General features: G+C 46.0%; 1 protein-coding gene across 5 annotated transcripts in view; it reads left to right on the top strand.

Annotated features, from left to right (window-relative positions):
• Positions 1-15,274, top strand: part of PDXK (pyridoxal kinase) — a 59,556-nt gene that overhangs the window by 27,346 nt on the left and 16,936 nt on the right. For all 5 annotated transcript variants that reach the window (XR_010068072.1, XR_010068073.1, XM_063305280.1 and 2 more), the window contains exons 3-6: positions 241-345; positions 4,853-4,936; positions 7,231-7,277; positions 8,051-8,136. Coding sequence is in view for 3 of the 5 variants with exons in the window: in XM_063305280.1 (XP_063161350.1) it covers positions 241-345; positions 4,853-4,936; positions 7,231-7,277; positions 8,051-8,136 (322 nt within the window). In the remaining 2 variants the exon portion in view is untranslated. The remainder of the gene's footprint in view (positions 1-240; positions 346-4,852; positions 4,937-7,230; positions 7,278-8,050; positions 8,137-15,274) is intronic.

The following is a 15,274-nucleotide window of genomic DNA, read 5'->3' as shown; positions in this document are numbered from 1 at the left end:
AAAATCTCTCCCAGCCCCATTTAAAAAAATTTTATTTTTCCCCAGAGCTCATTGTTATTTTTAAGATAACAGTATTATTGCAATAGATTTCTTTTGAAGTGTTTGAACTACAGTATATCATATGTATTGCTCAGTGGCCATTGTTATCTCCATATTGTAGACTTCATTACCTTTAAATGAAATCCATGAACTTAATTGCTACATAAAACCACTAAGTCTCTGTTTTCTTTCTTTGTTCAGGTTATGATCATTGGAAGGGACAGGTGTTAAATTCAAATGAACTACATGAACTGTATGAAGGACTGAAACTAAACAATGTCAATCATTATGACTATGTACTTACTGGTAAAGTACCTACTGCTTTGTTTTTTGTGACGATCTAGTTGCAGTGATTTAAGAACCAGAAATATTTAGGCTGGCGTAACATTGATCAGTCTTACTCTACATTAACATTTAACTGGGATTAAGGCAAAAAGGAGCCCTTATCTGGAGAGGGAGTGCGTGATCATAAACAGCTTTAACTATGGCTAAGTGATAACCAGTGTTACATATGTACTAGCTTCAGGAAAAATATTTTAAAAGGAAAATTCAGTAGAAGTTTGTACAATACTACAAAGCTTTGCATACAAACACCTCACTTTCTCTCACATATTTCTACAGATCATTAACCTGATTTCACCTCCCTGCATAATGTGTAACAGTTTTTAGTTTCCTTTTTATTTATGTTCCTTTCTGTAGTTACTAGGCCAGTTTTAAAACTTGCAGAATGAAATTGATTGTTGTATTGATTTATATGACTTCCACAAGAAAAAAGGTGTTTTTAAACCTATAGATAACAGGAAAATGTAATGATATGGTTCTTAATCATAACCCATAAAGGTTACTCTGGCATGAAGGGCATTGCACAATTGACATTTTTTCCCTTCTTTGGTTTCCATGAAATTCTTGGATATAAATGAATGAGACTGCCCTGTGATAGCAATGAATTTTCAGCATGAACAGGATCCATTTATTTGGAAGATGTTTCTGATATTTTCCTTAGGGAAAATGTTAGTGTACAAAATAGAAGAATAACTTCATAGAAGCTTTGCAAGGTGGTGGTTTTCTTTTCATTTCCTGTAGCTAGCCAGCTAAAGCATTTCTTAGCTTTCCAAATACTACAATGCTCTAGCTGGAGCTGATGAGCATTAGAGTCCCAAGAATATCTGAAGAGCCAAAGATTCCTTACCTTAAAAAGGTACTTGTTTTTAATTTTATCAAGGATTTTTACTCCCAGTTTTTGACTTGCCTTTCTTGAGGCTGCCCTGGAAAGCATGTATCGTTTTAGGCCAACTTGAAAACATTGCCTATATTTTTAGGCTATTGTGTGAAACTGGATTGTTTTGGTAGCTGACCATAATGAAGCAAAAGATTTCAAAAATTAATATTTCTGTTAACTCAATCTATATGCTCAATATATACTCAATACCTATATTGAGTTCTTAAGTTTTGGCAGAATAGGTATGTACAGTATTTGCATCCATGTGAACTGAGACAGTATTGATTGCACTTTTAGATTACTTCTGGTGGGACTGGGATGGAGGTGGTGCATCCATGCTAGCTCCTCTTGACCTCTTGGTGGCTTTCAGTACCATCAATGATGGTATCATTCTTGACTGGATTCAAAGCTTAGAAATGGGAGGTACAATGTTACATTGGTTCCTGTCCTTCCTCCATGGCTATTTCTACTTCATACTGGGGGAGAGGGGTGAGGAGATCCAGCCCAAAGTCCCTGCATTGTGGGGTTCCCTAGGGTTCTACTATCTCTGCTCTTATTTAACATACACATGCAACTGCACAGTGAAGTCGATCAGTATGGGGTCAGATACCATCAATATGCCAATGATACTGAGTTATGCATCTGTATCCTTAGTCAACCAAGTGATGCTGTCTAGGTTCTTTACCAGCGTCAGGAGTCTGTGGGAGTGTGAATGGGGAATAACAGGCTTTAGCTCAGCAAGGTTAAGTGGTTGTGGGTTTTTGGATCTGGGAACTCTTCATCTTTGGTTCTAGATGAGGTTACACTCCCCAAAACAGAACTAGTGGGCAATTTGGGAATCCTTTGGGTGTGGCATCAGACTAGAAACTGGGAGACCATGACTGCCAGTCCCATCTTAGGCACAAAGCCAGCTCGGTTTGGGCCAGTCACTCTCCCTAAGCCCTAGGAAGAAGGTAATGGCAAAACACTTCTGAAAATGCTGTCAATAAAACTACATGGACTAGTCCAGGCAGTTGCCAGGAGTCAATGCTGACTCAAAAGTGCACGCACGCACGTGCACACGCACACAGGTGTGTGCCTGATCCCCAAATGCTGCAGCCTCCAAGCAAACATGTTGCAAGGACTTGCATTGTTCACTTCAACCAGGTTGTTCCTCCACCATCTTACCTCTAATGTTGCCCTTCTCTAGATTGGCAGTCTTCTGCTCTGAATCACAACAGCATCAACACAGCAAAAAGCTAAAGCTATAGAATATTTTGTGTACTTATACATGTGCAATGTTAAAAAGAAAATGTTATTAGAATCATGGAATGCTATTATCCTACAACTCTTAGTTCTTTTTTCCTTGTTTGTATTAGATATTACAACAGCTACCATATGTTATAATTTTGCTGGTTTTGCCTCACATTATGTGCTCATAGGCTAGTAGAAAGCGAGAATGATGGTTGCACAGTGCATATTAAAGCTTTTCCTTGTAACGTCTAATACAAATAGAATAAAAAAGATCAGCCACTGTTCCCTATTTCTTATAGTAGATTTTGTTGTAGCTCCCACCAGTCTTTCCTATAATATGTATTGGAGATGCAGACTTAATGTAAATTTTAATATCTTTTTCCAATATAGCCATGGATAATTTGTCTTGTATTTCTGTATTGGTTCATTGTAATATGATGTGTCATGGACTTTAGCTGAAAAAAAAAGTAAAACATATTGATTGTTTGATTGATTGGGAAGATTTGTGGGTAAATAATTACCCATAACCCTAAACTCTCAAGGATGATCACTAGACATGTTGATAATTCACTAATCTCTGTAAAGCAACAGTTAGCTACAAGCAAAATGTATAAAGGTCATTCTGGTATATATGCTTTGGTTTAATGCAACATTTGTCTTTAATTTACCCAAGGCAGAAAAGTTGTTCAAGCCCACCTTGTTCAGAACATGGGAAGAGCAATCTTACCAGTAAAAGGGTGGGGGAAGCATCCAAAGAAAAAACAGCTGCCATGTCCAAAGCTCTGGTAGGGTGAAAAAGAAAAGAAGGGTTACCTTTTTTCTAAATCACTTCCCATTTCAAAGATTGCCATTGGAAGGAAACAGGCTGTACAAGTTATCAAGCATTTTCTCTCCTTTCCAGGACACAGGAGGACTTTCAGTCCTATTAATTTACAACTTCCCCAAGCATATCCCTAGCATTCTTCTTTTGGCTGTCTCTGATCCTGGAAAGGCAACCATTGTGCACTTAGGGGGCTTGAGTTTGGATCTCATTCAAGAAAGGCAGACTTGTTTTTCCATCCCTTGTCTGAAGCTGTGGTCCCGCTCTTTACCTTGCAGTATGTCTCCTTGTGCTTAGCAGAATTTAACTCTAGGTAGATGGTGAGGAAGATTGCATGGTTAATATATTTAATCAGGCTTTCAGAGCCCCCATTGAATATACAGTAGGTCATTGCATATATTAAAGCATTGGCTCTATCTTGTTACTGTATGTGCCCTAGAGATAAGGGTAAACATCTGCAGCTTTGCTAGAGTCTGATAGCCACTCAGATTAGCAGGAACAGCATGAGAATCCAGCCAGCTCTCTATTATGCAGAAAGACAATCCCTTGTTCTGGAGGGATATATTTCCTTAATTCTACTGTGGTTTAGTTTAGTTGAGAGTAAGATTCGGAAGATTCAGTTTGATCCTGTACAGTATCAGGTTAGCACACTGTTTTGCATAACCTAGTAAGTCATAAACCATGATTTACAAACCTTAATGGCTGGCTCACATGTTGTACTGTCAAAACCCAAAAGCTGGGTTTATGTATAACATTAGTCCCTAATTTAAATGTCTCATCTTTATCATTTATTTACAATTGCCTGTTTTTTGAAAAGGTTAGCTGTCTGAATTGTTCAACTGAATGGAAAGGAAGAGGGTATAAAAAACATAAATAATGAAGAGCACCTCAGTTTCTGAAGGCCTTGTTTTATTTGGTGAAAGCCTGATCCCCAAATCTTTGCCATTGGTAAAGATTTCTGTCTTCTACCCATGAACTAACCAAATGAATCAAGATAAAAACAAGAATATTATCTCTGGCACTATGTGATTTACACAGACAAAGAAGTCAAGATGATACAGCTAATCTGCATGAATGCTGGCCAAAAGCCTGTTCTGCTCCTTAGGACGTAAGACTATATTGGCTTTTCAACAAAGAATAAAATAATACATGGAAAGACAGCTTGGAGGCTTGATATGAGAGTCTATATGTGCATGTTAGTTTATTCATCTAGAACTGGGAGCATTGCATATCCATTCCTATATAGAAAGCTCATCAAATACAACTATAGGGCAAATCAAAGAATTGCTAAACTAAAGCCAGTCAGTAGTTTTCCCCAAATCTCAGAAAGTTTATGGAAGTTCATAAAGAATCAGTCATTGAAATCTTTACCATGGGCACAGATTACAGTTTGTCATAGTAACACAAATCCTGTATAATATAGGTTGAGAGAAAGGTATCTGAAATGCTAGTGATGGCAATAGAAATGCTTCAAGCCAATTGTATTTCATATCAAAACTGGTTTTACATAATCTTAATTTACCCTTCTCCATTTCTCAAAGGGTACACACGGGACAAATCATTCCTTGAAATGGTGGTTGATATTGTTAAAGAGCTAAAGCAACAAAACTCCAATCTGGTATATGGTAAGTTTATGATACATAAACAATTCATTTTATGTCAGCCTTCCCAAAGGGATGCCTGCCATATGCTAGGTGGACTTTAATATGCCAACTGGGAATGACAGATATGACTAACACGTCTGGAGAGCACCAAGTTGAAGAAGGCTGCTATTCATTATATACTCTTGGAGATTCCTCAATTTCTGAGACTTTTTAGAGGAGTTTATGCTGATAAGGAATTAGTATTAGTCATCTTGGCTTGCAGCCCTTAGTTTGGGGATGAAAGCAAAAATGTGCTCTTTAATTACAGTTCAAAAACATTTCAATTACAGTTCAAAAAAACACATTTACTTAAAATACCTTCAAAATGTGGTTCCACAGGCTTTGGAGGAAGTGGTAGTCTGGCTTCTCCTCAAGATGCCATTGCTCAATCCCATGGAACTGGATAATGCAGCTCTGGAGATTTTCCCCTTTGGTTCTGGGCAGGGTTGCAGTCCCTCACTCAGTCAGTTTGCAATTTGGGGGTCCTCCTAGACTCATGGCTCATGAGGAACAGGTGGCAGAGGGCCTTTGAGTAACTTCATATTGTGTGCTAATTGAATCCATTTCTGGATCAGGAGGCCCAGTTTATGATCACTCTTGCCTTAGTCACCTCCTGGTTGGATTTTGCAATATGTTCTACGTGGGACTGTCCTTGAAGACCATCCAGAAACTGCAACTGCTCCAGAATTTGGTGGCACAGGTTGTAATGGGTGTGCCTTGCTGTCCTTATGTAACATCATTATTTTGTGAGACACATTGGTTCCTAATAGGTGGCTCAGTGCAATTCAAGGTGCTGGTTATTACCTATAAAGCCCTACATGACATAGGATCTGGTTACTTGCAGGACTGCTTCTACCCTGTCATCTCTGAATGTCCCACTAGGTTGCACAGAATGGGCATGCTCCAGGTCCCTTCTCGAAGCAGTATCATCTAATGGGACCTAGGATGTGTGCCTTCTCTATTACTACGCCTACTCTTTGGAATGAGCTCCCCCTGAGGTTTGGATGGCCTTGACCCTGTTGGCCCTCCCTAGAGCCATGAAGACCTGGCTTTTCTCCTGTGCACTGGGCCAGGATGGTAGATGAGCCTATTCTGTGATGTGTGTATATGTACTGTATTTATCATCAGTCTCAATTATGTATTAATTATGTCTTTGATTTTTTTGATTTTTTGGTTTCGTATTGCATTTATTCTTTTTTAATTTTTCTTTTGTACTCTGCCTAGAGTAAAAATTGTGAGAGGGGTGGCCTTATAAGTATTTTAAATTAATAAATCGATAAATCTCCATCTAGTATTAATAGCTCTCCTGAAAACTCTCCATGAGCTTCAGAAAGGTACATGGATAATACAAGAAAGTCACAAAAGTACTAGGTTGGATTTTGTGACATTAGCTGGGACCTGAGATAAATCTGTTAAATTACAACCCCATTTTAACTGCTATTTGCTCATGAATATAGCATCAGAAAGCAAGACCTTATCTGATGTTACAAGTGGCAGCCAACCACTTATTACATTGGCTTATCTCTTCTCATATTAAAGAGGCAATTGAGTGCCAGAGCCTAAAGAGAATTTGAATGTAGCAGTCATTGAGAAACTTATACCATATGTGACTATCACATACTATCCTTGAGTTTTCAAATAAGGCTGTGTTGGATCAAATCAGTTTATTGCTTTTGAAAAAATAACACGTTGCATCACACTATTTTAGGACAGTCTTCCCCAACCAGTTCCTCTCCAGCTGTAATTGACTGCTAAATCTATTACCCCCAACTGTCATTAGGCAGGGAATGATTAGTCAAAACTATGAAAGGCTGTCGGATTGGGAAAAGTTTTTGGTAGGGCATTGGACTGTTCCTGCTGTTGTTCTGGCCACTTGGCTGGTCAGGGCTTGAGAAATATTTCTCTGATATTTTAAGGTAGATACACTGCTTGCAATTCTGCTTGTCTTCTTATGGAATCATGTGAAAATGGACAAATGATCATTTTCTAATTTTTATGGTATTGCTTTTACAGAGATCCACTTTTCAACACAGGACAGGAACCAAACAACTTTTTAAAGCAATGGATACCACTACCATGTCATTTGTCATTGTAGGAGCTCTCCCTGATACCCCATGACCATACATTGCTGATTCGATAACAATGTGCAAGAAGTAGCATCAAAATTTGAAATAAGACTGGCAGAGTTTTGTTTTGATTGTTACTAATTTTAAAAGCATCCTTACATGATACTACTTGTTCCCCTCTTATGATTAAGTTTTAATTTTCTCTTATAGTGTGTGATCCTGTGATGGGTGACAAGTGGAGCGGGGAAGGCTATATGGTTGGTAATCCATTATAAACTTGGCCCACCTTTATAAACAAATGTGTTATGCCAAACTAACCACACGTTACAACATATTGTATGTTTTAGGCATAATAGACACTTCAGTGTACAGCATTCATCAGAAATTATTAGGACCATCCCAAGAAACTGTCCTTCTGTGTTCACTCTAGAACAAATCAGTACTAGTTTTTTTGCAAAAGATACACATAGGCATCTTCTGTTTGTTCAAAACACTGTCTAAGACTAAATTCCTTTAGAATAGGAAAGTAGTCCTCAGTTTTCACAAATGGACAGAAGAATGAGACTGCATGAAGCATGGCTGAATGATGAGTGCTTTCCATGAAAATCTATTTATTGGAATTGACTTGTCAGTGAATTTGAGTAATTTTCCCTATGCCCCTCTGACCTTTTAAAAATTTTGCATTTTGATGTGTGGATGTGCATTAGCAAATATCCAGAATGTTGCTACTATGAACCTCATATCCATACAAATCCATACAAATTTTGCAAATATATATGAAAGAGCTGAACCAGTAGATGCCTGAAAAATAGGAGATTGTGTATCTAGTTTGGAGCATTCACAATATTATGTTGGGGATTGTCAATATCTGTTTCGAAATTCCTTCACATGGAAACTTGCTAAATGTGGTAGAGCTTGTGAATCTCTCCCTGCCAGTTAATTGAGTGGAACTGTCCATGCATGTGTTTGTATTTGAACCCTTTTCCCGAATGAACCTTCTAAAGTCATTATAACTTCCTTTATTTTGCAGTATGTTCCAGAGGATCTCCTTCCAGTGTATAAGGATAATGTGGTACCTGTAGCAGATATAATAACACCAAATCAGTTTGAGGCTGAGTGAGTACTATTTTCTTACAAATTTTCCAAAGTGTTAGAATAATTTTTTTTCACTGTTCAGCCGATTAAGTTACCTTTATAATGAACAACAGCAACAACAACGATGATGATGATGATGTTGATGATTTAGAAGAATAGTCTTGAGAGTTTTCTTGCCCTCTCAAAATCAAACTTTAAAAAAATACTTATAAACTCAGTTGTTGATTTAAAAATCATAAATTAGTTTAATGTTTCTTTAAAGGACATGGGTATGTTTCTCTGTTCTCTTCTGGATGGTTTTTATTAAAAACTATTTCATGTGGGAAGGGAATTCAGAGATAATTTTATGCAGTAAACCTGTTAGTCTGTGCAAGGTAAGATAAAAATAAAGATGTTATGTACTTACTGTACATTTTTTTTAAAACAAGGACAGTTGTCAGTTGCACAGTATGTAAACTAACATGTAGTTTTATCTTTAACGGGATTGTTGTCATGCGCTGCCTACTACTGAGTAAAACACAGACACTAATTCAGGGAAGATCAGGTTCTGGTTTATTTCAGCATAGTGCATAGCTAGAAAAAGCTGAGAGTGAAGGGAGCGCGCCGGTACGGGGTTTAAATAGCCCGCACCGGTCAGCGCCCCCCCCCCACCTTGGGTTGTGTCATCCCCCCAAGTCCTGTATGCTTCGTTGCCCCTGCTGGTGCCCCGGGCTTCTCTCATAATCGTTTTCTTCCTCCGGCCGGTGATTGCTTTCAGCTGGGCGATATACTTTGCGTTCCTGCTGACAGCTTCAGGTGTGCCTCGTGATCCGCCCTGTCTTTGTCGCTCTTTCTTCCCCCTTTGTGTTCTCTTGACTGGTTTTTCCGGCCGGGGTCGTTCCCTTCTCCTCGGGGTCTGTGTCTGTTGTTGTGCGTCGCTTTGCTTATCTTTTAATCCCTTGCTCTTGTTTCCGTGGTATTGTTATGTGTGCCGTTGTGCTGATGCATTCAGCTCAATGGTGCTCATGACATACTGCCCCCCTTTCGAATGGTAGCCCCCCCCGGCATTCCGGTTTTCCCGGGAGAGCTGTCAAAATTTTTTTTTTTTGGTATTTCCCGCCGGAGTGCTTTCACCCCTCCCCTTGCTCCGCCTTCTACCTCGTTTCCATCTTTTGGGTGTGTTCCGAGTGCGCATGCCTCGACCACACCCTGCAAGTGCGCATGCCTCGACCACACCCTGCTCATTTTTGCTCAGTTCGTCATGAGAGGAGGCGTGGCTGGTCGGGTGCTGTTTCAACTCCAGGTAGGATCCTTATCTTTTTGTTTTGTTGCTTGTTTTGTTTGATGTTCGTCGTGTTGTCATGTGTGCATCCTGGCCATTTGCCCTCTGGCGATGCACCTATGACCAATCTTCCCTCCCCAATGGGCCCAGAGAGGGTGGGGGGAGGGTGAGTCTCAGGGGGGAGGAGGTCTACTCAAGTCGCAGGCTTGGGGGGTCCCTTCCCCTGGGGGCGACGCGGGTGGGGGGGGAGGCCCGAGGGGGGAAGTGTGTCCTAGGGGCCGGTTCGGCTGGGCGCCCCTTTGGTTTGTCGGGGTACGTCGTGTGGAATGTTCGGGTCAGGTCCGGTACCTTAACGTGTTGAGCCGCCACCCATTCTGGGTGGGGGAAGTGTTTCCATTTCACTAAATAGTATAGTGTGCCCTGTTGACGGCGAGAATCGAGTATTTCTTTTACGTCGAAATGTTGTTGGCCGTCGATCATCACTGGGGAGGGCGGAGGCGTGCTTGGGTGCCATCGGGAGGTGGTTGCTGGTTTCAGGAGGCTGCTGTGGAATACCGGGTGGAGTCTCCTTAGATTGTGCGGCAGGTCCAGGCGTACTGCCACCGGGTTCACTATCTGTGTTACTCGAAGCGGCCCGATATACTTAGGCCCCAGTTTCTTCGAGGGTTGAGGTGATTTCATGAATTTGGTGGATAGGTAGACCATATCCCCTGCCTGGAATGTCGGTTGCTGGCACTGGTGCTTGTCGGCCTGTTCTTTGTAGGCGGACTGTGCTTCCTTCAGCGCTGCCGTGATTATTGGCCATGATTCTGCTATCTTCCGTCCCCAGTCACTAGCACCCACTTGGGGTCCCGGGGGTTGCGGTAGCTCCGGTATGGGTACGAACTCGCGCCCGGAGACTACTTCGAACGGGGTTTTCCCTGTACTCGTGTGAATGGCGTTATTGTAGGCGACTTCTGCAAACGGAAGCAGGTCGACCCAGTCGTCTTGGTGGTAATTGGTATATGAGCGTAGGAATTGTTCTAGTGTGGCATTGAGGATCTCTGTGGCTCCGTCCATCTGGGGATGCCAGGCTGTGGATAGGGCTTGTTGGGTCCCAATCAGTTTTAGAAAAGCCCGCCAGAATTTCGAGGTGAATTGTGTGCCCCTGTCGGTCACCACGCGTACAGGACATCCGTGTAACCTGTACACGTGTACGAGGAAAAGTTTAGCCAGCTGCTGGGCGGATGGGACTGATGAGCAGGGGATGAAGTGTGCTTGTTTAGAAAAGTAGTCTTTCACCACCCAAATGGTTGTTTTCTTCTGGCTGGGTGGTAGATCTACTATAAAATCCATGGAGATTTCCTCCCATGGTTGGGAGGGCTCCGCCACCATTTGTAGTAGTCCCGGGGGCTTACCCGGTGCCCGTTTGGCCATAGCGCATATCGGGCAGGATGCTACGTAGGCCTTAACGTCCCGTCTCAATGCGGGCCACCAGAATTGTCGTCGTGTTAGGTGCAGGGTCTTTAGAAACCCAAAGTGTCCCACTTGTTTGCTGTCGTGTGATCTGCGCAGGATTGCCTGGCGCTGCGAGTCCGGGACATATATTCTGCCTTCCCCCCATGCTAAGTCCTGTTCCATTGTCACCTTGTCGGGGTTTGCTAGTAGCCAGGGGTCGGTTTTGAGGGCGGCGGTGAGGTCCACGCGTATTCCTCCTGGCAGTCGCGGGTGGCGCTGTCTGGTCGCTGGTTGGCTTGCTGTCGGTTGAGACGTGGGGTTGAGCTGTTTCTGAGCGCTGCTTCGGGTGGTCACTGCCATTCCCAGCTGGGAGGCGGATAGGACCGTCCCAATCATATCTGGGACGGGCTCTTCGTCTTGGGGCAGTCGGGAGAGGGCGTCAGCCAGGAAGTTCTTTTTGCCCGGTATGAACTTCAGTTGAAAGTTAAAGCGGCTGAAGAATTGGGCCCATCTGACCTGTTTCGGGCTGAGGCGTCTGGGCGTCCGGAGGGCCTCGAGGTTCCGGTGGTCTGTCCAGACCTCGAATGGTTGGGTGGCTCCTTCCAGTAGATGCCTCCATGTTTCTAGTGCCGATTTTACCGCGAACGCCTCCTTCTCCCATACGTGCCAGCGCCTTTCCGTCTCCGAGAATTTCCTTGACAGGTAGGCGCATGGTTTCAGGATTCCTGCAGGGTCCTTTTGGAGCAGTATGGCCCCCAGGGAGAAGTCTGAGGCGTCGGCTTGGACCATGAACGGCTGTTCTGGGTCCGGATGTGTGAGGATTGGCTCCGTTGTGAACAGCGCTTTCAGTCTGTTGAACACTGTCTGACACGCGGGAGTCCAATTTAGTACTGTCCCTGGGTTCTTGGCTCGCCGTGTGTCCCCAACTCCTTTACTTTTGAGGAGGTCTGTTAGGGGGAGGGCTATCTCCGCGAACCCCCGTGCGAATGACCTGTAGAAGTTCGCAAAGCCGAGGAAGCTTTGAAGTTGGCGCCTGTTACGTGGGTGTTCCCAATTCACCACCGCCTCGACTTTTGCGGGGTCCATTTCTATGCCTTCGCCGGAGATTCGGTACCCCAGGTAGTCTAGGCGTGCTTTATGGAATTCGCACTTAGATGGTTTGGCATAGAGCTTCGCCCTTCTTAGCTTTTCGAGGACTTGCCTGACTAGGGTTACGTGTTCTTCGTGCGTCTGGGTGTAGATGAGGACGTCATCTATGTAAACTAGTACCCCTTTGAACAGGTGTTCATGCAGTACCTCATTGATGAGCTGCATGAACACTCCCGGGGTCCCCACTAGTCCAAATGGCAGTACCTTGTACTGAAAGGCGCCTAGGGGGCAGTTGAACGCTGTTTTCCATTCGTCCCCCTCCCTGATTCGGATCCTGTAATAAGCCTCGCGGAGGTCCAGTTTGGAGAATACTCTTCCCGTGGACAGGTGGGCGAGCATGTCTTTCACGAGGGGTAGGGGGTATTTATTGGATAGGGACACCGCATTGAGGCCCCGGTAGTCGGTGCAGAGCCGTAAGGTGCCGTCTTTTTTCTCTCGGAATAGGACAGGCGCTCCAACCGGTGAGCATGCTGGCTCTATGAAACCCCTAGCCAGGTTTTTATCGATGAACTCCCGGAGGGTTGTCATCTCCTTCGGGGTCATCGAGTAAATCTTAGGCCTGGGTAAGGGGACATCGGGAAGCAGCTCAATTCTACAGTCCGTCTTGCGGTGGGGGGGTAGTTGGTCCGCCTCCTCTTCCCCGAAGACCTCTGAGAAATCAGCATATTGTTCAGGTAGGTCTTCTGGGGTTGCTGTGTTGTCCTGGGCTGCTGCCTCTGCCCGTCCCACTGTGGGGTTGATCCTGCCCGCTGGAACTGGCGCCCGGTACACGCCGTCGTCGAATTGGAAGGTGCGGGTCTTCCAGTTAATGCGCGGGTTGTTGGTTGCGAGCCACGGTATTCCTAGTACTATGATGGGTCACCCTATGTGGGTTACCACAAAAGATGTTCGCTCGGTGTGGGTGCCCATTTGCAGGGTGACAGGCTCGGTCTGCGTCGTGGCTGGTTTCCCTCCCGCTGTTGAGCTGTCCAGTTGGTGGAAAGCCAGCGGTGTGGGGAGGGGGAGGCAAGGCAGGTCGAGCTTGGCAACGATGTCAGGGTGGATCAGGTTCTTGGAGCACCCCGAGTCCACTAGCGCCGCAGCCGTGGTGGCTCTGTTGCCGAAGGAAAGCCTGATTGTCCCCATTATTACGGAGCTTTCGTCGCTCTGTCTATGTGTTTCGCGCCCCTGTCCCACCGCCTGCCTCGCGGCGCGTTTTAAGGCAGGCGGGGAGCGTTTCCCGCCAGCCGGTCTGGGACTTCGGCATCCTCCCCCGCCAAGTAAGCGTCCAAGTCTTCGCTGTGGCTCCGGTCATCTGGTGGTGGGGGGGTAGCGGTGGGTTAGTTGGTTTGAACGTCGTTTTCGGTGCGGGTTTGGGAGCGCTAGTTAGTGTTCTGTTGGAGAAGCAGTCTGCCGCTTTGTGCCCCATTTTCCCGCACTTCGCGCAGGGTCCGCGAGCAAACTTCTTCTTTTGGTGCGTGGGACCGGCCGGCCCCAAGTGTGGCGCGGGTACCTTTGGGCTGGTGCTTGTTTTGTCCTCTGCTGTCGTCATTAAGAAAGTGCGATGAGCGTGTTCCGCTCTCCCCGCTAGGTAGATCCAGCCTTGCAGTGTCTCCGGGTCATCCCGGTAGAGTGCCCATTGGAGTACCTCGCGGCTGAGGCCCCTTTTGAACATCTCTATCAGGGTAGTCTCGGACCAGTCGTTAATCTTCCCTGCGAGGGCTTTAAATTCGAGGGCGTAGTCCGCGACAGGTCGTGCGCCCTGTTTGAGGGCTTGAAGCGCACTCTTAACCCTCTCCTTGGCTAGCGGGTCCTCAAAATAGTGCTTCATCTCAGTGATGAAGGCGTGGAAGTCAGAGAGGGCTGGGGAATTGGACTCGTACATTTGGACATACCAGTCTGCCGCCCTGTCTTGCAACTTGATCGCCACGGCTGCGATTTTGTCCGCTTCAGAGTCAAAGGAGTGTCCGTGCCGCCCCATGAACTCCCTGGCGTTCGTGACGAAAAACGACAGCTTCGTGGGGTTCCCGTCGAAGAAAATGGGGAAGTCCTTTGGGGCCCTGGTGTTCGGTGGATCCCCTCTCCTCGCGTCCCGTCCCATGGCTTCTTCCGCCGGGGAAGCTTGCCTGTTAGCATTTGGCCTATGGGGGTGCCAAGACCCGCTCGGGGTTTGAATAGGGGTGTGTACCTGCACGGGTATGTTCATGTGAGGCATGGAGGACATCAGCGACTGCAGCATGGTCCCGAGGTCCCTTAGTTGGGCTTCCATGGCCGTGAGTCTGGCTTGCGTTTCTCGGTCCAAGGTCCATGCCGCAGCTGTGATTGGACCGGTCGGCGTCTCCGCGTAGTTGGGCCACCGGTGGGGGTCAGGCGTTTCCGTCCGCTGGTCAGCTCCCTCGACTTGGGAGCGAATCAGCTGGTTCGTCCCTCCGTCCTCCACCGCGTTTCTTGCAGTTGGGCTGAAGCTCCACACCTGTGGCTGGGGTGCGATGTGGGGCGGGGAGGTCTCCGCGGGTCTCGGGAGGTATGTTGCTCCCTCCCGTGGTTGGGTCGCCTCTGCCTCCCTCCGGGGGTGGGGCTGAGGCTCGGGATGGGCCGGGAGGGTGTCCATGGCTCCTGGGGTCTGCGTTGCCTCTGGCCTCTGTCGGTTCTCCTCCGCCTCTCGCCGTGCGGCTTGCCCGTCCTGGCTGCGACGTGTCGGCTCCATCGCTCTCCACTCGTGTTCTTCTCGCCGTCTGTTCCTCCCACAGCTCGTTGTTGTCCGGTGGGGCTTGGCGAGGCTGAGTTTATGACTCTCAGCTTTATGTCATGCGCTGCCTACTACTGAGTAAAACACAGACACTAATTCAGGGAAGATCAGGTTCTGGTTTATTTCAGCATAGTGCATAGCTAGAAAAAGCTGAGAGTGAAGGGAGCGCGCCGGTACGGGGTTTAAATAGCCCGCGCCGGTCAGTGCCCCCCCCACCTTGGGTTGTGTCATCCCCCCAAGTCCTGTATGCTTCGTTGCCCCTGCTGGTGCCCCGGGCTTCTCTCATAATCGTTTTCTTCCTCCGGCCGGTGATTGCTTTCAGCTGGGCGATATACTTTGCGTTCCTGCTGACAGCTTCAGGTGTGCCTCGTGATCCGCCCTGTCTTTGTCGCTCTTTCTTCCCCCTTTGTGTTCTCTTGACTGGTTTTTCCGGCCGGGGTCGTTCCCTTCTCCTTGGGGTCTGTGTCTGTTGTTGTGCGTCGCTTTGCTTATCTTTTAATCCCTTGCTCTTGTTTCCGTGGTATTGTTATGTGTGCCGTTGTGCTGATGCATTCAGCTCAACGGTGCTCATGACAATTGTTAAC

This window comes from Candoia aspera, chromosome 5 (genome assembly GCF_035149785.1).
Source record: "Candoia aspera isolate rCanAsp1 chromosome 5, rCanAsp1.hap2, whole genome shotgun sequence".
Classification (NCBI taxonomy): Eukaryota; Metazoa; Chordata; class Lepidosauria; order Squamata; family Boidae; genus Candoia; species Candoia aspera.
This window is presented reverse-complemented; position numbering and strand designations above follow the sequence as displayed.